Source organism: Carettochelys insculpta, chromosome 14 (genome assembly GCF_033958435.1).
Source record: "Carettochelys insculpta isolate YL-2023 chromosome 14, ASM3395843v1, whole genome shotgun sequence".
Lineage (NCBI taxonomy): Eukaryota > Metazoa > Chordata > Testudines > Carettochelyidae > Carettochelys > Carettochelys insculpta.
Genome location: NC_134150.1, coordinates 13,186,794 through 13,210,080, shown reverse-complemented (window position 1 = coordinate 13,210,080; position 23,287 = coordinate 13,186,794). Strand labels below are relative to the sequence as shown.

At 42.2% G+C, this 23,287-nt stretch overlaps 1 protein-coding gene across 13 annotated transcripts in view; it reads left to right on the top strand.

The window, feature by feature from the left end:
* The window catches only part of CHD9 (chromodomain helicase DNA binding protein 9), a 312,438-nt gene that overhangs the window by 79,556 nt on the left and 209,595 nt on the right, over positions 1-23,287 (top strand). For 10 of the 13 annotated variants that reach the window (XM_075008394.1, XM_075008399.1, XM_075008398.1 and 7 more), the window contains one exon: positions 17,992-18,329. In XM_075008394.1, coding sequence (XP_074864495.1) covers positions 17,992-18,329 — 338 coding nt within the window. Of the gene's footprint in view, positions 1-16,886; positions 16,949-17,114; positions 17,309-17,991; positions 18,330-23,287 lie in introns of those variants that run through there. The other 3 variants (XM_075008401.1, XM_075008400.1, XM_075008402.1) reach the window with 2 other exon arrangements.

Here is a 23,287-nt window from a genome sequence, read left to right as displayed (position 1 = left end):
ATTTAAAAAAAAAAAAAAGGCAGAGGGGATAGTGCTTGGTCCTGCCAAGAGGGTAGGGGACTGGACTCAAAGACCTCCCAAGTCCCTTCCAGCTCTATGAGAGGTGTGTGTATTTCTGTGTATTTATTCATTATACAGGCCTCAACGTAGATAGCTTTCATGTCAGCTGAGTTCTGTTGAGAGGAAAATCACTAAACCTTATGTTCGTACCTTTTTAATTTTTTTAAACAAGTTGTACAAACACATGTAAGATGAAACACAATGGATATTAACATTCAGGCATACATACTGTCCAGTTTTGGATGAGACTGCCTCAGCTGTATCACACTGTTCTTGGGTATTTTTCATTCCTAAATAACTGATTCACATTAAAGAATGATTTCATCTTCCACAACTTTTTTTTTTTTAAATGCATCCTCTGTTCTGTTTGTCTGTATTTTCCTGGTCAGCTGGAAGTGGCTCTTTTTTGTAATTGTAGATTATGCAAACTCAACCTGAAATCTGAATTTGAAGCTAAGTTCCTTGATTCTCAAATGTATATCACCTGCTCTAAAGGCTTGTCCAATACTGTTGTAATGATTCCTTTACAATCTAGTTTTCTTCAGTGGAATTGAAATATGCCATCTAACAGAATTTAGCTCACGCTGTTAGCTCTGGTGTTCTGCGGCCATACTATAAATAAAAAGGACTACAGTAAACTCTTTCATAGCTGCTATTCTATCATTTGGAACTCTCCAATAACTGGCATTTTAACCATAAGTAAATTTTAGTTACGTTTTCCATGAAAACAGTATAGTGAAAGTAAATACAAATAAATACAGCAATACAATGTAAGGCTGCAGTGTCCAATACTACTGTTGTTAGTAAATAAAGTACTCTGCAAATATTTTAAATTGTTCTTAATATCTAATCTTGCTTTTTTTTAGTGTTGTGCATTGCTAGGTATACCTTGCTGTTATCCAGAATATTTGAATATTGGCCTGGCTATGGAAGAGTTTTAAACTTATTTGTATCAGTAAAATTGACAGCTCTGACTGAGTGCACTTAAAGTAGCAGACTTGTGCATTGTCACTTCTGCAGGCCTGCCCCAGACATACGTGCCGCTGCAGAGGGGAGATGCTGAGACAGAGTGACGCAAGCTCTTGTTGGTTCTGTACTGAACTGGGATACTTATTCTTGGGTATGCTGCTGTAGCAGCAGAAGAGGCAAATTTGCTCCTGTAGTCATATGCAGTTGGAGAGAACAGACGGTTCTTCAGCAAAAAGGGGAGAACAGCATAGGAGTGTAGTTTCATCTATTTCATGACTGTGGGTCAGGCCATCACTTGGGAGTTCCCTGTGTGTTGACAGTTTGACATTAAGAAGCACAGGCTATGTTTGATTGTGACGTAGAGTGAAATAAAGAAGATGGGGGGGGTCTGTTCTGTTTAGTATTGGTAGTGGTGGGTTTGGGGGTTGTTTGGCTTCAACAACCTTAATGAATCCCTCTTCAAGCTCATTACCAAGTGACTTGTGTTAGAAGAGTAGAGAAATAAAACAGAAAGGAGTAGGAGAATATTACTAACAAGAAATTGAGGGTATTCCAGTGGAGGAGAGACAGTAAAGCCTTGTTGCCTATTTTATGTGGAGAAGAGGGTTTTAGGTGAAATCTAGTATTCTCTCATGAGGGAGGAACTCTGCAGTTACTACTCAACCCTGCTCTTGCGGAAATTATTAGAAAACATTGACTTAATAGAGTAGCAATAGACTGGGAATCATGAAATATGGGTTATATTCACAGTTTTACTACTGGTCTTCTTTGAGAGCCAGAGCAAGTAATTTCATCTCTGGATGCCTCAGTTTCCCAATTTGTAAAATAAGGGAATTGAGGCTTACCTCCTTTGTTAAAATATTTGAGGTTTTCAGATGAAAAATACTATCTAGTTTTATTTCTTTGCCTCCATGGAACCCACAGGTGCTTTCTTCCCCGTCCCCTACCGTCCATTTTCTGTTTTCCTAGCAAGAAGCTGGATTAACATAAGTGCACACAAGAAAGTCTGTTCAGGGATGGGTAGCCTCTTTAGGCTCAAAATTTGGATATGCAAGTTCTTTTATGCTGATATCACCAGAATATATACATAGTGTGCCTAGCAGCTGACAATTGAAAAATTCTTTGGACTGTTAGTTTTTTTTTTTTTCAGTTAATCCTAATAATATTTTAACATACTAGTGGGTGTGGTTGATGATGTTTAAAATAATGTGCTCCCCCTTTCTCCAATCAAACCCTTGTGTATTAAATGAGTGCTGGGGGAAACATTATGGGTTGTGAGAAATCATCCAATTTGTTAGAGGACTCATAAACATGTCCTTTCATTTCCCCACACTATTAAGTCCTGTCCATCAATGTGGGCCTCAGCTCTATGCCCGTATCTGGTGAGAAGACACAGATGTGGCTCAGGTGAGCTGGTGCTGGCGTCCCATATGAGTGGAAACAAGTTGTAGGCCTGTTTGTCTTTCTCCTGTTCAATTTTCTCTTCCCTCCTTACTCTTGGAATGCCTTTCAATGTGGGTGCCAGAGTTGTTCTTTGTGAGTGGGCAGGTTGCGTGAAGATGAATCAGGCTGCTTTGTTCTTTTCCATGATCACCCCAAAACTAATCTTTCAGAATAGGGAGTGAGAACACCAGTAGGTGCAACAGTAAAGAGCATGAGAAAAGGCCATCTCTGACACACACAGAAGTATACCAGAGATGGCCTTTTCCCTGTTCTTCATTGGCCAAAAGCATGGATGACAGGTAACTGTCCCAGCTGCCTAGGCTGGATCAGCCTCCTCAGCTGCCCCCCAACCCATTTAATTGCTTAACTGGTTAAACCTGGCATTTAACTAGTTAATCGGTTAAAATGGTATTTTAAATCCCTGTTTTGGAGTGGAGGCTGCCTAAGGGGTTGCAGTGGAGAGACACCCCTTGCTGCCCTCTGTCCCTTGTAGAAGCATCTGGGCTAGGGGACAGGCATCTCTTTGCAGCCGCAACTGTGGCCCAGCAGCTTAGAGGGAGCTTAGATATCAATTTATCTTGCAGGATCGGTAAGCAGAAGTAGCAGAGAATGTGCTTCAGGAAAAGTGGTGCTGATATTTTAGTTACTTAGTCAAAATAATGTGATGTATAAATGTTAGCATCTTTATTGCACCCTTTTTTTGCAGTTAAATTGTTTTCTGTTAAGAAGACTATAAGCAAACTATTGGGTAAAAATCAAGCAGCACAGTTTGATCACTTTCATGTCAATGCACAGTAATATCTTGAGTGCTGAAACGGCAAGATAGGAGATTTAATACTTGAAAACTCAAGTTCTCTTCTTGTATAAGCAGTACTGTACTTTAGCGCCAAGAAATGTAGGGCTCTCAAAGGTTGGATTAGAAATAGGGCATATGCTTACCTGGCCTATTTGGGTTGATACCATTTCTTGTTTGGTTTTATTGGTTTTTAAAATTATGATTCAGTGGATTGCCTGTGAAGATGAACGTAGGACGATGAATGGAAATTTCGACCACCTTACGCCCAGTTGTTGAGTAATGCATGGTGACTTGTAGTTTTGTGTCTTAAGCTCATGGCTTTTATTTAGAGAGGATACAAATTATTTAAGTCAATTTTTATTAGAATCAGATTTTTTAATTTAAATATTTAATTATGAATAGGCTTATTTCTTTAAAAAAAAAAAAAAAAAAGTAAATGACTTATATTGACTGTAAATTTACCATAATGTTATACATCAAATCAACAACCTCTTGTTCTTTTTTGAGGATCCCCATGGGTGCTGCACCTTAGGTGCACCAGCGCTGCTTCTCTGTGTTTAAAGTCGGGTACATGTGTATGTTTGCAAGATTGTGGTTAACTTTGTATTTCGTAAACATTGATACTGCTTTCAAAATTAGGAAGTATTAAGGCTACAACTGCATAGTTCTTGCATAGGAATTGATCAGAGAATACATTGACAAAAAATAGGCAGCATCTGCTTCTGCCTTTTCATTCTCAGCATTATTATAACTGTATTAAAGTAGATTTTAGTACTGAAGGTTATGATTGGGAGCTCAGCTTTTAGGGGAAGAAAACCAATTCAGGGCTCTCCAATTTCACTCGAGTTAAGCAACCGCTTTCAGCCTCTCGGCGCAGCTGATACAGTGGAAATAGCTGGGGTAGATATCTCGCAAGAAAGGGATCAGAAGACAACCCCATGGATTGTAAGGCATGGAATGTGCAGTCCTAGGGATGCGGGGGGTCTATGACCACCACCCCAAAGAAAAGAAGACGGGTTGTGATGGTCGGGGACTACCTCCTAAGAGAGACGGAGTCATCCATCTGCCATCCAGACCTAGAATCTCGGCACGTTTGCTGCTTACTGGGAGCTAGAATCTAGGATGTTACAGAGTCTCTTCCAGAGTCATCAGACCTGAAGACTGTTACCCCTTCCTACTTCTCCATGTAGGAATTAATGATACAGCCAAGAATGATCTTGATGAGGTCACTACGGATTACGTAACCCTAGGAAGAAAGATCAAGGGATATGGAGCACAAGTGGTGTTCACATCCATCCTCCCTGCGGAAGGAAGGGATCCAGGTGGGGATCATCGAATCACTGAGGTAAATGTGTGGTTGTGTACGTGGTATTGCAGAGAAGGATTTGGTTTCTTCGACCATAGGATTCTGTTTCGTGAACAAGAATTGCTGGGAAGAGATGGGATCCACCTACTGAAGAGAGGAAAGAGCAGACTTGCAAACCTAGTGAGGAGGACTTTAAACTAGGTTCATCAGGGGATGGTGACGCAAGTCCAGAGGTAAGCGGGGAAGGAGTAGGTAACAACAAAGGATTCCTGGGTGAAGAGGAGAAAGTGGGCCAAGCAGCCACTTTTCCTAAGATGCTTGTACACACATGCAAGAAGCCTGGGAAACAAACAGGAAGAATTAGAGACCCTGGTATAGTCAAAGGAGTCTGAGGTGGTTGGAATAGCAGAGACTTGGTGGGATGATTCACAGAACTGGAGCATGGCCATGGAAAGGTTTAAACTGTTTAGGAAGGACAGGCAGGGGAGAAAAGGAGGAGGAGTTGCGCTCCATGTGAGGGAGCAGTATGAGTGCTCAGAGATCCAGTATAAGGAGGAAGAAAATCCAGTTGAATGTCTTTGGGTTAAACTTAGAGGCGGAAGTAACAGAGGTGATGTTGCAGTTGGTGTCTGCTGTAGACTGCCACATAAGGGAGATGAGGTGGATTAGGATTTCTTTAGATAGCTAAGAGAAGCTTCCAAATTACACGCCGTGCTTCTTATGGGAGATTTTAATCACCCAGACATTTGTTTGGAGACCAATACAGCAGCACACAGACAATCCAGGAAGTTTTTGGAGAATGTTGGGGATAACTTCTTGGTGCATGTGCTGATGAAACTGACCAGGGGCCATGTACACCTTGACCTGCTGATCACAAACAGGGTGGATCTAGTAGGAGAAATAGAAGTGAGTGGCAACTTGGGCCACGGCAACGATGAGATGGTAGACTTCAGAATCCTGACAAAAGCAAGAAAGGTGAGCAGTAAAATACAGACCCTGATTTCAAAAGAGCAGACTTCGACTCCCTGAGAGAACTGGTGAGCAGGATCCCATGGGAAATGAAGATGAAGGGGAAAAGAGTTCAGGAGAACTGACAGCATTTGTCTTACTGAAGGCATGGGAACACACCATCCTGTTGCATAGTAAGAAATGAGAATATGGCAGGCAACATCTTGGCTTAACAGGAAAATCTTTGGTCAGCTTAAGCTCAAAAAGGATGCATATGAGAAGTGGAAATGTGGACAGTTGACTAAGGAGGAGTATAAATCTGTGGGAGGAGATTGCTGGGCAGTAATCAGGAAAGTGAAAGTGCAGTTGGAACTGCAGCTGGAAGGAATGTGAAGGGTAACAGGAAGGGTTTCTACAGGCATGTTAACAGTAAGAGGGTTATCAGGGAGGGCGTGGGGCCATTATTGGATGAGAGAGGTAACCTAGTGACAGATGATGTAAGAAAAGCTGAGGTACTCAATGCTTTTTTCGCCTCAGTCTTCACAGACAAGGACAGCTATCACACTAGGGTGCTAGACAGTGCAGTATGGGAAGGTAGAGAGCAGCCCTCTGTGGGGAGGAATGAGTTCAGAGCTACTTAGAAAAACTAGATGTATGCACATCCATGGGTCTGGATTTAATGTACCCAAGGGTACAGTGGGAATTGGCAGACATCATTGCCGAGCCTTTGGCCATTATTTTTGAAGACTCTTGGACATCGGAAGAGATCCCAGATGATTGGAATAAGGCAAATATAGTGCCCATGTTTAAAAATGGAAAGGAGGACAATCCAGGGAACTATAGACTAGTCAGCCTTACCTCTCCAGTCCCTGGAAAATAATGGAGGGGATCTTCAAGTAACCCATTTTGGAGCACTTGGAAGAGGGGAAAGTGATCAAGAGTAGTCAGCATGGATTCATCAAGGGCAGGTTGCGCCTAACCAATCTGATTAGCTTCTATAATGAGGTAACAGGGTCTGTGGATGTGGGGAAGTAAATGGATGTGATATACCTTGACTTTAGCAAAGCTTTTGATACAGTCTCCCACAACATTCTTGCCCGTAAGTTAAGGAAGCATGAATTGGATCCATGGACTTTAAGAGAGATAGAATTCTGGATGTCGGTCAGTTCCAAATTGTGTGCCGCAATGCTTGGATCTGGGGGCCAGTGTTGTTCAACATATTTATTAATGACCTGGATGAGGGGCTGGATTGCACCCTCAGCAAGTTTGTGGATAACTCTAAGCTAGGGGGAGCGTTAGATATGTTGGAGGGTAGAGATAGGATCCAGAGTGACCTGGATAAATTAGAGGATTGGGTCAAAAGAAATCTGATGTGACTCAACAAGAAGTGTAGAGTGTACTGCACTTGGGATGGAAGAATCCCAAGAATTGTTAGAGTGGGGACTGACTGGCTTGGCAGCAGTACAGCAGGATTATGTTGTATGAAAGGCTGGATATGAGTAAACAGTGTGCCCTTGTAGCCAAGAAAGCGAGGGGTATATTGGGGTGCATTAGGAGGAACATTTTGAGCAGATCTAGAAAAGTTGTTGTTTCCTTCTATTTGGCACTTAAAGGAAGGGAATATTGCATCCAGTTTTGGGCTGTCCAGTATAGAAAGAATGTGGATGTGTTGGAGCACGTTCAGTGGAGGGTAACAAAAATGATTAAGGGGCTGGGGCACATGACCTGTGAGGAGAGGCTGAGGGATTTGGGCTTATTTAGTTTGCAGAAGAGAAGACTGTGGGGTGATTTAATAGCAGCTTTCAGCTTCCTGAAGGGGAGTTCTGAAGAGCATGGAGAGAAACTGTTGTTAGTAGGGACAAATGGCAGAACAAGGAGCAATGGTCTGAAGTTACAGATGGAGAGGTTTGGGTTGGATATTAGGAAAAACTGTTTCACCAGGAGGATGGTGAAGCACTGGCATGTGTTGCGTGGAGAAGTGGTGGAATCTCCGTCCCTAGAGATTTTTAAGTCCTGGGTTGACAAAGTCCTGGCTGGGATGACTTAGTTGGGGTTGACCCTGCTTGAAGCAGCGTGCTGGACTTGATGAGCTCTTGAGGTCAATTCCAGGTCTATTATTCCATGATAGGATAGCTAATGGACCTAAAGCTTGATTCAGACAATTGAGTTACTACCAAAAGGAAATGATGACTTATGCACTTGGTTGCAAATATTGTTCAGGGAAAATTTTACATTTCTCAGGGGTATTCAAGGCTGAGAGTCACCTTATTAGCACCTCATAGAGTCTTGCTTGTTCCAAGTTTGGTGTCCATTCGTTATGGCTACCAGTCTTTCAGTGACTCCCTTATAGGCTAGCGGTGGGTGCATCCCAGTTCCTGTGTCCCTCTGGATTGTTCCCCTGTGATATATTGCCCCCAACACTGGCTGTTCAGAAATCCCAGTTCTTCTTTGAGTGGCCCCTGTGGGTGCTGTGCCCTAGTGCTGCTCATTAGAGAGTCTTCAGAGCAATGGCTGTTGTGCTGCACATGTTCACTGAGTGCCTCTCACTTCTGCTGCTCAGTAGAGTGCATGTGTGGCATGAGCCTCTTTAATTCATTTTCAGGTGTTCCTGGCTGAAGACTGATCTCAGAGCCGCTTCTTTTTCTGATAGAAAAATGCAGAACTTTACTATTAATTTTGCTTATTTACCTCAGAGATTTAATTATACTAGTCTTTTAATGCTACTACCTTAAAAAAAATGGGGCAGCTGCCATGATGACAAGTGGCTTTTTTCCTTTCAACATGCTGGACTCACCTGGTTTTAAGAAGTGTAACTCATGTACAGCCTCAATGCCCATTTTGTAAAATGCTTAGGAGAAGTGAGTGTTACCAGCAAGTGCCCTCATTGCCTCAACATGTCGGCAAGGGCCAGGGAAGACCGTGAAATGGGTCTGAAATCTACTGTCTGGGAATAGTCTCTTTTGCCACCGAGGGACAAACCAGGTGAGATGCAGGTGTTGGAAAAGCCTTCTGACAGGGCAGCTTTATCACCCCACAAGGACTACCAAGTCACTAAGGCTTCTCCAGCACACTCTTTCTCAGTGTTGCCCAGAGCCCTGCATTCCCTGATGCCATCATTATCTTTCACCACAGAGAAACTCAGGTCAGCCTCAAGCAGGACAACTGAGGTGGAGACCAGAGTAACCATATTGGATGGCATTACTGAGGCATGAGCGTCAGAGAAACTACATACGCCTTCATCACCAGTTCCAATACGATCCCCTTCTGTGCCAGAACAACCAGCACCACAGCACAAGAAGGCTTGGTGTAAAGGAGCTCATCATGACACTCATCTCCTTCTCCATTACAGGTTTCATGGTATTTGTATCGGGGTCTTTTCCTCCAGTAGCATCCCATGTGAGCCAACCAACCGTGTCTGTATGTCCCACAGCAGTTTCCACCACAGTGGGGCCCCTCAGAGGCATGGCAGGGCTACCGTCCACCTTCTTCCCATACCTACCATTCCAGGCATACTACACCTCAATAACAGCACACCTCCAGGCATTCACTCACAGTCTCTGCACACTCTTCACCTGCTCACCTGCCCTCAGTCATCTCCCAGTCGGGCTCCAGTGACCATGACGACTTAACTCATTCAGACTCAGAGTGGTCCTCACATGAGCCTAGATCCACACAGGACAAAACACTATTCCAGATCTCATCCTCTCCACCAGTGGATAATCTGAAACAATTTCAGGAGACCTTTAGACATGTAGCCAAGTCACAAGATACTACATTACAGGAGGTTCAAGACAAACAGTATAGATTACTCACAATACTACAACCCACATCATCCTCAAAGATAGCGTTACCCATCAAAGAGACTATCCTCAAACCTTTGGATGCTCTCTTGCGGAACCCAGCCTCTGTCCCATCTATAAATAAGAATGGACAGAAAGTATTTTATCTCTGAGAAAGATAGGGACTTTCCCTTTTCACATCCACAGCCAAATTCACTGGTAGTGGATTCTGTTAATCACAAGGCTAAGAATCCACAAGTTAAATCTGCCATTACTCACAACGAGCACAAATGGCTGGACACCTTTGACCACTGAGTATACTTTTCCGCTGTGCTCCCATTCCATATATCAAATTATACTGCCCTCCTGGCTAATTATGACCATGCCAGTTATGCTAAATTGCAAGATCTGATCCATGATCTCCCTGATAATAAACGACCAACTCCTCCAGTCCATTATTAAGGAGAGTTTATCAATAGCCAAAATAGCTCTTCAGACATTTATGTATATTGCATACACTGCGACTAGAGCCATAGCCATAGTAATGCATAGAGCTGCATGGCTACGGTTGTCAGGGATCCCCTAGGGAGCCACAAGCAATGGTGGAGGATCTCTCCTTTGATAGGAAACAACTTTTTACTAGCAATACAGATGAGATCCTATGCTCTATAAAAGACTCACGTGACACTCTGTACTTTGGGGATGTATACACCACCTAACACACACATATACTTCATATCACAGACCTAGGGGTTATAAGTATGTCCATGACAGGCAACCACAGAGGCAATGTGATAGGCCCAAACAGTGTCCACACAGGAGGAGAACACAGCAAACCTACTCCTCTCTATCTCTTTCACATCTATGCCCCTTACCCATCTCCCTGCCCCATTCCTTCTTAGGGACCCTCTCACAATCCTCTACTACAAGTGGAGGTGCAAAAAGTGTTTGCTGTAGGGGCATTGGAACCTGTCCCCAATGAACAGCGGGGCAAGCGGTTCTGCTCCCAGCTATTTCTTTACAGACAAAAAGGGGTGTGTGGGTGTGGGTGTGGGTGTGTGTGGGGACCAATCTTAGATGTCAGGGAACAGAACAGATTTATTCGTAATGCAAAGTTCACAGTGATGTTCTTGGCAACCATCATACCAGGATTGGACAAGAGGGGACTAGTTCTTACCCCTTGACCTCCAAGGTGCATATTTCCACTTAATTATCCACCCATCCCACAGAAGATTTCTCATGTTCATTGTGGACAACCCCTCTACTTTATGCCTTTCTACCTATCCTGCTCATCTCCAGAGTGATCATCAAGATCTGATTGGACCATGGTAATGATGATTGCCTCAGCCTGTCCGAGACATCCTTGGTTCCCCTATCTACTCTATCAATCAATAGATCAGCTGATCCCTCTTATGATGCTTAATCTCCTGATACAGTACTGGGACAAAACATGCCACCTCAACATCAAAACCATGAAACTCACAGCGTGTCTTCTCCATGGCTCCAGAATGAAGAACTCACCTTCTCGGACAGGGTCAAACGTATTCTAAACAGCCATCATCCCTCCACCAGAAGCACCTACCAGATTATCTACATCCCACTAACTGTCCCTATATCTACCTTGCTCGAATACCTCATGGGCCTCTTTATCAGCTCCATCAGAATACACCTAGCAGCGATTGTGGCCTTCCATGAATCGGTAGACTATTCCTCCCTGTTCACACAGCCCGCAGTAAAAGTTTCCTCACAGGCTTGCAGTGAATGCACACAACTCTGCAGCAGATTTTGCATTCTGAGACCTCAGTCCGGTCCTCTGGACGCTCTTACCAGACCACCCTTTGAGCCGTTAGCTAATACACCACTGGAATATCTGTCTGTCAAGGTGGTTTTCATAGTAACAATAATGTCTGCTAGAAGGGTAGGAGAAATTGCAGCCCTCGTGACGGACCCACATTTCACCATTTCTTCTAAAGACAAGGGCTTTGTCTACACTAGAGAGGATCTTTCTTATCCCTCTGTCATATTGGAATAGTTACAGGATTTGCCCTATCTGTGAATGGAAACCAGTCTTACATCATTCTGTTTTTTATCTTTGAGTGTTCAAGTACTTGCAATTGTTTCTGATGGTTTCCTATTGAAAGATTTGGGATTTGACAGAGCTAAACAATTGAACCTTGCATTGCATCCCCAGCTAAACAGGATAGTATTAGAACTCTCTCCTGTTTGAGTGGACCCCCCATGATGCATATTTTCCCCTTGGCAGTTTACGCCCCAGCTCCACAAAGCATCTTAAAACCTTGTACTCAGTGGAACATACATCATCTACAACTCTCCTCCACTTCACTGTGTCTCAGGATAAAACTTCTACCTGGCTTCAGGAGTACGCCAGTTGTTGCCCTTCAGTCTCAGTAGATCTTCTCCATGTTGTCTGAGGTTTTCCTCTTTTGTGTTTTCCTTGCAGATTCCATGTGAGAGCTTGACAGACTATGCAGAAAACAGACTGTGTTTCTGAGAGTGGGCCCTGGCCATCCTCACTTTCGTTTCTTGATTTGAAATTCAAGTGGTTGTTGTCCTGCTCTGCTCCAAATCTCCTCATCTGTGACCAAGTCTTGCCATTTGATGCAAAGCTTATACCTTAGCATCTGTTTATGAATGTCTGTAGTTTGTGATTTGAAGAGTTTTTAGTATACCATGTCTCACATCCATACAAGAGCACACTCTTCACATTTGTGTTGAAGATCTGCAATTTCATCTTCACAGATATTATTTGTGATCTTCATGTAGGACAAAGAGTCTTAACTGCAGCTGTTGCTTTCCCTGTGCTGGCATCGACACCCTTGTCTGTTCCTCCATCTCTGCCCATAATACTCCCTAAATAAGTGAACTGCTCCATATCTTCCAGGTCATCCCTTCCCAGTGATATGGTGGTGGTGTAAGCCTGGTTGATCTTCACTGTCTTGGTCTTTCCCTTGTTAATGCTCAGTCATTAAGGCAATTTTGTCCAGTGTTGCAGCCTTTTCTTCCATGCACCTGTGAAAGGAGGGTGACATTGTCAACAAGATCAGTGTTCTCTAGCTGTTTGAAAAGTGTCCACTGAATGCCCCTTTGGTGGTCTATTGTCACCTTTCCTATTCTTGATCTCAATGAACTGGATTATGAGCCACAAATATATATAAATACATTATTCCTTAAGTATTACTTATGCATACGTCTAGCAATGATTGAGTCTTGATACCTTACGAGCTTTCTGTAGATACTTTACATGTTACTCTTTATGAATATAAGTATCTCAAGATGTGTTCGGTGTGGTGAGTTGAGGTCAGTTTGCAGATAACAAGGGGGAGAATTCTTTACCTAGGAGTTGCTTGTTTCTTTTAAGGTTCTCCATGATGCAGCACCAGATACCTACCACTACAGGTTGTACCGCTTTAATAACTCTCTCATCTGGTAATATCCGTAATCCAGCATGAGTTTAGTTAGCTAGATGACCACTTACTGTGGGTATGGCCAAGTTTCCCATGATCCTGTAAGGTTTGTTTCCAGCCACCAGTCCTGACCCTCAGTATTCTGTGCTGTTTAGCTGTAATTTACCCCAAATGTCTTCTAGGAGCCCAGTAAGCAGTGGAAATGTTGATAATACTGTTGGACAATATTGACTTCCCATGGTCTGGCAAATTCTCTCATCCCATCACTGGTCAGGTCCCAAGGGTGCCGGATTAGAGAGGTTCAGCCTATAGTGTGGTCTACAGAGGCAGTGCCATGATGAGTTTTCCTGTCAGCCCAGTGCTCTCAGCTCCTGGAAAAGAAGAGGTTTATATCACAATTCTGTACCTGGTCTGTACATGGGGAATTAGTTGCTTTGTGTTATTCTGTTATCATAAATGTTATCTGTGTCATAACTGATGTAAAGTCTAGTAGCTTGGAGACAGAATGCCAGATCTTGTTGTCACTGCAGAGGGCTGAAGTTTGCTACCTCTCCCCTGATGGTGAAGTGGGTCATAAGAAAGGCAGTCTCTTCTGTAGCTTCACTCCACTCCCAGCGTTTTGTTTTGTTTGTTCTGGTCAGTGAATAATTGTGCCTTGTGCCTGCTGTTGCCGATGGCTCTTCCAAGCCTTCCCAGCATATGAAATTGTCATGATTTTTGACAATTTCATTGCTGCCCACAGGATCTTGAGTAGCAGCAGGGGAACTGACTAGAGCCGTGTTAATTGCACACTGCTGGTGCTTGGCAAAGCTGTTAGTAGGAGCAGATAACCTGTAGCAGTCTGTTTGTAGACTCAGGAAGACAGCACTGCTTTGGTTTATATTCAGCTAAATCTGGAGGATTGTTTTTGCAACCATAAGTACTAGACAAGTATTTTTCAAATTACTCTTAAGTTCTGAATGTAACACCTCTCCCTTGTACATTTTCCAGAGAAGTCTTACTCTCTGACCATTGGAATGGTAAAGGAACAACTTTTTAAGCCTTGGACAAAACGGTATCACCATCTAGAGTGCAGTCACCAGTGACGAAAGGGGTGTATGTGAAGTTTTGGTTTATAACATAGATTTGCAGGTTGTGGATACATTTTTCAAATTCTGTGCATTATGTCCCTTGAGTTAAAAGTTGGAATACTGAAATTTACAGAAAATTAAATGGCTAATAGGATTAGTATGTAAAAATAAAACTAGTTTTGTTTTTGATTATTTTTAATTTGGTTGCAAAGTTCCTACACTTTTGTTGTTGTTGTTGTTGTTAATGCATAGAGGGTGCGTTTGTGATATTGTCACTGCCACTGTCCATCCCGATGATATGTTTTCATCTCCTTTGATTTTGGTGTCTGTCAGATTAATCATTGTCTCCCAATAAAAGTTTACATTCTGGTTTAGTGTGACCTTTATTTAGCTGAGCAGAACTGGCTGGTGTTTTCCTTCCATTCTCAGAATACCTGCTCCAGATTGGCCAGAGATGTTGCTGTAGAACAGTAAAGTGCTCTCTCAGTTCTCTAGGTACTAAGCTTGCTCCTTATGTAGTGTTCTCTATAAGCCTGGAATGCATGAATAACTCCCTGATAAAATATGCATTGAAATGAATAGAAAGACTGCCATCATGTTCAGTAGCCAATTTCATTGGATCAGATCCTAAAAATTACTGAGACCCCAGTAGCAAGAGTGCTGTGCTTAGATAATTAAAAATGGACAGAAAAACAAGTTTGGTACAGTGTATTTTATCAAATTTGTAAAATAACTTTATTAATGATAAGTTCATTGTAATTTGTATTACTGTATGTATTGTTATAATGCATAAATGTTTTGTAATTTAAGTAAAACTTTCAAATTATTTAAGACTCGGGGGCCGTGTCTACGCTAGCACCCCCCTTTCAAAAGAAGGGTGCTAATGAGATGCATCGGGATGAGCTAATGAGGTGCTGTACATTTATTGCAACACCTCATTAGCATAATGGCGGCTGCAGCACTTCGATAGTGCCACTTTCGAACACACAGGGCTCGTCTACATGGGGTCCTTTTCACAAAGACCCGCAGACATCGAAATCCCCTTATTCCTGTTTGGTTAAAGGAATAAGGGGATTTCGACGTCTGTGGGGTCCTTTCGAAAAGGACCCTGTGTAGACAAGCCACATGCAATCAAAAGTGGCACTTTTGAAGTGCCACGGCTACCATTATGCTATTGAGGTACTGCATATTTGTTGCAGTGCCTCATTGGCATATCCTGGTGTGTCTCATTAACATCCCCCTTTCGAAAGGAGGGGGCTAGTGTAGACATAGCCAAGGAAAGGTATTCGATTTAAACAATAGAATAATTGTGTTGACAAAAACAGTAACTTACTTTTGTCTATATGACTTGTATTTTCAACAGCCAGGGAAGTTAATTCTGAAGTAAATAACCTATTTATGAATTAAAGTATGCTATTAATAAACAATAAAGTAATGTGAACTCTTAAAAGATCAAAGTCATTGCAGCATTTTAATGAACATTTAGATGAAAAAAAACCCATGAAGCATGTCTTCTTTTATGGTTTTCACATTCAATAATATTTGGGGAAATGATAGGCCTGACTGGTATGATTTTTGTTTTTTTTTTTGAAGGGGGTAGATGATTTTGAAAAGAATAGAATAGCCTGGGAACAAGGAACAATTATGTTCTAAATTTTTAAATAACCTTAAAAATCAGTGTACCTGCTCACCTATTTTGGCTGAAATAATGAGGCTAATTATTAGAAAGGTACAAGATGTCTTGGACTACGTCTACACTAGCCCCAAACTTCGAAATGGCCACGCAAGTGGCCATGTCAAAGTTTACTAATGAAGCGCTGAAATGCATATTCAGCGCTTCATTAGCATGCGGGCGGCTGCGGCACTTTGAAATTGACGCGCCTCGCCGCCGCGCATCTCGTCCCGACGGGGCTCCTTTTCGAAAGGACCCCTCCTACTTCGAAGTCCCCTTATTCCCATGAGCTGATGGGAATAAGGGGACTTCAAAGTAGGTGGGGTCCTTTCGAAAAGGAGCCCCGTTGGGACGAGCCGCGCGGCGGCAAGGCACGTCATTTCGAATTGCTGCGGCCGCCCGCATGCTAATGAAGCGCTGAATATGCATTTCAGCGCTTCATTAGTAAACTTTGAAATGGCCATTTGTGTGGCCATTTCAAAGTTTGGGGCTCGTGTAGACACAGCCTTAGTGTGGCATTTTAATTTTGAATGCTAAAATAAAAATATAAAATATTCCATTAGTGTTGCACAAAATTATAAACCTTTGAGTAAATAGGAGGCCATTATATCTTATGGTTCATCTAACTGAAAGCTCTCCAGCTCAAAATATTTTTTCATTTCTTCATGGGAGTTGTGGGGAGCTTGGGGGGAGAGAGAGTGCAAGAAAAGGAATGCTTCCATTATGTGTTCTAGTGATCTGTTCATTATGAAATCTCTGTACTGAAATACTTAACTCTCAACGTCTAAAATAAAGTTTACTGCACAGTCTACTTTGCCTATCTTTTAGTTTTTGTGATAAATTTGTTAGTGTCTTGATACTTCGCTCTATAATATATTTTGTTCTCTGAACTTAAGATTTTGGTTATTTTAAATAAGTTTAGAAGTGATTGTTTCTGTCTATGTAAAATACAGTCTTCACTGTGAGAGGTGGAAGAGTAAGGGTTAACTACTGTACTACATGTAGGGAAGAGCAGTCCATTGGGGGTTAAATTGCAGAGTCTAATGGAATAATAACTGGTAGCACCATCTGCTGGCCTACTTCCGCAGAAGGAGTCAGTATTTTTAACGACATCTCTAATATTCATGCTGATGCATTTTGATGCTTTGTGCATTCATTTCTTTCTGTGCTTTGTTGGAATCTGGCTATCTGCTTACAGCTGTTGTTGAAATTCTGTTGTCTAGGGCAGGTTGACATTCTTTGTCATACCTGAGTAGGATGAACAGTGGATGTATACTTCTCAAGGAAGAAATATGTTGATAAATCACAATATGTATTTGTGGAGGGTTGTGCATATCTTGGCTGCAGCTTGCTAAATAGGCCATTTAGCAATCTTCTTTCAATGCTTTTCTCTTGAGCACTGCCTGGGGTGGTGAAAAAGCAGAGGGTAAGCCTTTGTTTGACACCAAAAATGTCTTCAGTGAAGAGGCCAAGAGGAAGGGTAAGTGAAAGCCTGAATGAGTGGGAGGAGGAGGGGTTCTTTGGGCTAAAAGGCTAATGGGATTGAATAACCTTCCTTATTACTGGCTGCTGCTGCGGGAGTCGTGCTGCATCGCCATCTTGAGCTTGTTGCTGTTTTCTCCGTCTTGGTTATTTGTTGTAGCCTGTAGGCCTTTAGGAGGCATTTTAGTGAGCGATCCTGAACCCTGTCTCCTCCTCAGTGCTGCAGCACTGCTATTAAGCCTTTGATGAGGCACATATAGAAAATTTATTCAGTGAAGCGCACTGGATTTGGCCTGAATATGTGTTTGGAAATTCCTGGTGGCTTTTCCCCATGCTGTAGTGAGAGGCACATTTACGGGTGAGAACGTAACAGAAGTGTTATCTATTTTTTGTCTGTTTTCAATAGGAAATTCTTTCCATTCCTTAAGCTTAAACAACATACCTTCTAATAGACTGTTAATTTGAACGTAGAGTTCCTAGTTCTAGCATAAAAAATTTGTACAGTTACAACAGTAACAAAGAAAACATGTTAGTTCCTTCAAGTAACAGTCAGACATGTAATTTTTAAATAAACTAAACGTGTGCTTCCTAACCACTTTATTGATGCAGAAAACTACCCAATCTCTTTGTTTTGAAAGCCTTTGTTTGTTCATTTCCTGTCGTAAAATAATGCTGTTGATTTTATATTAAACTGTAGCATAATTATTCATGTTTTGATACTATTATCAGGGATGTATTGATGCTATGTCTTTTATTAGTTCCCTACTTTTTCAATAGCTAAGGGAAACATCGTCCAAATTCATAACATTTTTGGAGGCTAAGAACTGATGCATCTAATTATGGGGGTGGTAATTTGTGAGAACTTCATAAAATCTATTTCTCATTGATTTATGTATGTAGGATCAGTTTAAATTTAAGAATTGGTGTACTTTATTCTGGAATTCTTGCCATTGTGGAGTAAAACATGATAATTTCCCTTGTTTGTTGCATTTATATAATAATCTTGATTTTCTTGAAATAATTTTTTTTTTTTCCTTACAGCCTCCCTCCTCTAAGAAGACTGATGTTTCAGGGACATATACTAAATTGCAGAATTCCCAGGTGAGGGGAATGTCTGAAAAAAAACAGAAGAAAAAAGTAGAAACGGAAAGTAAGCAGGAGAAGGCTAATCGAATAATATCAGAGGCAATTGCAAAAGCAAAAGAGAGAGGAGAGAGAAACATTCCACGAGTAATGAGCCCTGAAAATTTCCCAAGTGTTTCAGCTGAAGGAAGAGAGGAAAAAAAAGGTAGAAAACTTAAATCCAAACCAAAGGACAAAGAGAGCAAAAAACCGAAAACTGTTTCCTCATCAAAAATTAAAGACAAATCAAAAATTGGGTAAGTAGGCTGAAATTTCCTTTTAACTCCCTTGAAATTGCAAACATTTAATTGAAGCAGAAACCTCATAGTAATGAAAGATGTTTGTCCTCTATATTACATTCATCTGTTTTTGTTTACTAAGGTGTGTTTTGGTTTGTGTTTTTACATTTTAGTTGATGTATTAAAATTCTATTTTTTGTTAATCTCAGTATTGCTTTTGATGTGAGAGCCATGATGCTTTATAGAGAGAAGGCAGACATCTAATTACCATACTAGCAAACAAACATTAATGCAGATGCCTGATTAACTGTGGTATACACCTGAAGGCCAAAACATAACAACTTTGAGGTCATTTTTTTGTTAAATTACTCTGTATTCTGCATCCACACAAACTCGTTCGGTCATTCCTTGAAATTTAGCAGGGTAAAGAATGGGTCAGGACTTTGAGGAGAAAACTCCACATGACACTTGATTTGTTGTAGAAAGTGCTAGTAGGGTTTCGGTAGATGGCCCTCCTTCCTCTGATTTACTACTGAACCAGTTCTCCATTATAATCTTAAAAGAGAGGCTTTAATTTGAGGTATTAACTTTCAAACAAATCTTAAAACAGCGGTTGTGATCACTTGTGTTCTTTTTAAAAAGATACTCTTTTTTTTGTAAGAGTAGCAGTATTTAAATCAATGCCTTTATCTGTGCTTGAATTTGGTGGTATTATAGTCAGATATGGAAATACCCTTTTTAGGTCATCCAGTTAATCTCTCTGAAAATGTAAAGTTAATCTCTGTTGTACATTTTCTATAATTTTCTGCCTTCTTGTTCTAAAATGTTCCATTTACCTTGGGGGTCTATTCCACAACATTAATAATAATATTCTTATGAAACTTATTTTTTTGTTCAATCAAACTTTCTTGGTCTTAATCTCTTCCCCAAATTTCTTGGTGTACCATAACGAATAATTACATTCCCTTTTGCTATCCACTATTACCACAATCTCTTTTGACATTGGTTTCTAGGTTTCTCCCATCTTTTTAATAACTTATCCATTCAATAATTTTTTTCAGTCTATTTGAGCTCCGAGCTTACCAAGTTGAAACACATTCCATTGTGTTTTGCCCTTATTTCTAATCTCTTGGTAGCTCTTTGTAGCTCTCTTTACACCACTACACCCATCCCTCTTTTAACGAGTACTTTACTTACGAGCCCTCGGTAAAGTGAGGGACATACATACCCACCTTTATTCACAGAAGGAGTGAACTTCCCCTGCTTATATGAGACAGGCATGGGGTCCCTGGCCTGGGGGAGGAAGACCTGCAGCTCTGTGACTGGCTCCACTCCAGCCATGGGGTCCCTGGCTGGGGGCGGAGAGACCTGCAGCCCCATGGCTGGCTCCGCTCCAGCTGTGGAGTCCCTCGCAGCTGGAGCAGAGCCAGCCAAGGGGTCCCTGGCCAGGGGCTGGGGAAACCCACCGCCCTGCAGCTGACTCTGCTCCAGCTTCAGGATCCCTGGCTGGGGGGCGGGGAGATCCCGGCACTCCCCCGGCCTGCAGCTCCCTGTGCATTCCCTGGACCGGCCACCTCCCAACACTTCCCTGGTCCACTTCCAGCACCTACCCCAGCCCAGTCCTCGAACCCCCCTGGCCTAACGCACCCCCCACAGGCAGCACTGCTGCAGCCCAGAGGAACGAGCCACCACCTGCTCCACCAGAGCTGCCACCAGGTTTTAACCCTCCCTCCCCACCATCATGGCTCCACACTGTCCCCAGCCTTTAACCCTCTCCAGCACACTCCCCACCCCCCCCGGTTCACTTCCCTTTCAGAAGCAGTGCCACATGCTGCCAATCCTTCCCCGAGAGAGGAGCGCTAGGAACCACTAGGGGACTTCAACGTGTATTTAATGGTAATTTTGTGTCCCTCGTACACATTTTCGCCTACAAGCAGAAAGTTGGGAACCAGTTGTGCTCATATAGCAAGGGAGGAGTATATTAGCAACTCCTTCTAGTTAAATGTTAGTATGTGAATATCTGTTTACTACCCTTCTGTGTCATCAGTGTATTAAGACCTTATCTAAAGCTAATCTGTGTGGTATACCACCCTAGACTACTTCCAGTTATTTTATTTATTTATTTAGATTTATATAATAATAAGTTGTCATTACCCTTTTATTTACAATTTTTCAATCCATTTTCCGTTCATAAAATGATCTATCAATGCCAATGTAGATTAATTTTTGGAAAAAAAATTCTTGATGGTGTCAAATGACATACTAATCCAGCTATACTGTAACACATTTCATACTGTACTTCTCTCTTTTGGCAGCCTGTGGTATTGACTGGTCATGAATATAGAAACCTGCTAGACTGGGGGGGTCCCCTCTGGTGGCACCAGAGGGGCTGGCATTGACTGATCAGGGACTGAGGCAGCCCTCAGGGGAAGAGGCGAGGTGGATGTGTATGGAGCCCAATGGCAGCTGTGCTGTGCTTCCAAACTGTGTTGCAGGACAGCTTTCCTGGTCCTTGGCATTGGGACTCTGCAGTCCCCCTGCCTCTTTCTTTGAGCATTCCTGCTTCACTCCTTTCTTCTCTCCCCTCCTCCAATCTGGAGTGCCACAAATGAGTAAACTCTTTCATATCTGGCAGCCCCAGGACCAGGAGGTTGTCGAATATTCGTATATTCTGGATGATAGGAGGTATACTTAGTAATGCACAACACTAAAGAAAAACAAGATTGGCTATAAAGAAACAAATAAATAAAAATATATGCAGAGTACTTTATTTACCAACAACAGTAGTATTGGACACTGTAAACTTGTACAGAATTTATTTGTATTTACTTCAGTATACTGTACTTATGGAAAACATAACTAAAATTTACTTATGGTTAAAATGCTGGTTGTTTGAGTGTTCCAAATGATAGAATGCCAGATATGAAAGGGTTTACTGTATCTGCAGCACCCCCAAAACTCTGGGAGGTCGTGGGGGAGGTGCTGAGCACGGGGCCTGGCTTTTCCCTTTGAGTGCTTCAGCCTGGGAGCACTCACTGGGAAACTGTAACATGGATGGTGCTGGATTGTGAAAGCCTGGACCATAGAGGTCAAGCTGTATTCAAAAATGTACATTTATTATGGTTATTTGAGGCCCGGTTCAGAGTGTATTGAATTCTTTAGGAAGAACTCCTATTTACTTAAGTAGACTTTTAGTAATTTGGCGTTTGAAAATGGAAAAGCAGTTTGTCTAAGTGGGACTTACAGTTTAGAAGCTTTCTCTTTATCATAATGAGCCTGTTAGCCAGCCTAATCATGTTTCTCAACTGGAGTCCCAGATAGTTTGTTTATTTTATGGAGCTATTGCTTCCTATATTAATCTGTTGTGTAGTGTTGCTGTGTTGTATTCCAGAGATGGTTGTGTTTTACTGGAATCATCTCTGTATAACTTGCTTGCAAGAGTACTTTCTCATCCTTTTGGGTGAAATGAATTAGCAAATTTTAATTGTAGGTTGTATAAAGAAGACAACTTAATGTGGAGAAGGTAAAAACATTCAGGATTAAAACTGAAACTCTATCCATGGCTTAAAAATGTCAGCCTTAATGGTGCATATCATAATTTTATAATTATGAACTAATGAATTAATATGATTAGAAGATTGCTTTTATGAATGAAGAGTGTATGGAGTCAAGAAATAAGAACGTGTAGAACTTTTTATCAGAATGTTATGCCTGTTTTTTTATATATAAGAACCATGAATTTGTGGTATTGAAATGCCAACAAGAAACAAACATCTAGGCTATGTCTATACTACAGAGATCTTTCGAAAGAAGCTGGATCCACATCTCTTTCTCTCAGCCTTGGCCAGAGTAGCAGGGGGAGGCCAGGCATGGGGTTGCGTCTGCGTCCACACAGCCCCTGCTTCTTTCAAAAGAACAGGCCAGGGATTGAAAAATCAGGTAGCATGAGGACTGCTCTTTTTTGAAAAAAGGGCCCTGCAGAGATCTATGCATGTTTTCTTTCTAAAGTAGCTTTCAAAAGAAGGCATTCTTCCTGGAATGGGAGTGGAAGAGTGCTTTTAAAAGGAGTGCTGCATTCTGTGTGTGTGTGTGTGTGTGTGTGTGTGTACGTACACACACCTCCGCAGGATCTTTTGCAAACTCTTTTGAAAGAACTTGTTAGTGTAGACGCAGCCCTAAGTGTACTAATTTAGACCCTAATCCTGTGCATGTTGCCACATATGCTTGACTTCAAACACAGAAGTAGTCTTGTTCACTTCAGTGAAACTTGTGCATGTACTTAATATATTAAGCATGAATGTGTTTGCAGCATATGGACCATGAATTAGTATTTTTTTCATTCTCTGTCTACTCATATATTTAAATACTTTCTGCTGAAGATATCCATAAAAATGCACTATTGGGCAGAAGCCATGCCAGAAGATTTTTAGCCCAAACACTGAAATTTTGGAAATCTATGCACAGTTAAAAGCAGCACTAGAATGGAAGTTCTTGAACAGTCTTAATAATAATAGCTGTTGTTTCTATTGTATTTTGTGTGTGTGTGTGTGTGTGTGTGTGTGTGTGTGTGTGTGAGAGAGAGAGAGAGCGCGCCACAAGGACCAGACCAAGCCATGACGCTCGGCCTAGCCCTGCAGGGACTGGCTGCAGCTCCGTTAGGGTCAAGGTGGCTGTGCGGGGTCAGAGCTGGGCTATGGTGTCTATGGTGTGGAGTCTGGCCCTGCCAGAGATACGTACGTTGGGTGGGGCAGCCAGGGGTGGTGACAGGGATCATGGGACCTGGGCTGGGCTGCAGTGCTGGGCCCAGCCCTGGCCTGAGCTCTGGAGTCAGGGTGGGGGAAGGAGGGAACCCTGGGCCACGGCACTGCACCTGGCCTCAGGTTAAGCCAGGCTGCGGCTCCAAAGTGGCGGTGCCTCGGTCTTGTGCCTGACTGCTGCCACAGCAGTGGGCAGGGAGGCTGGATCAGTAGCTCTTT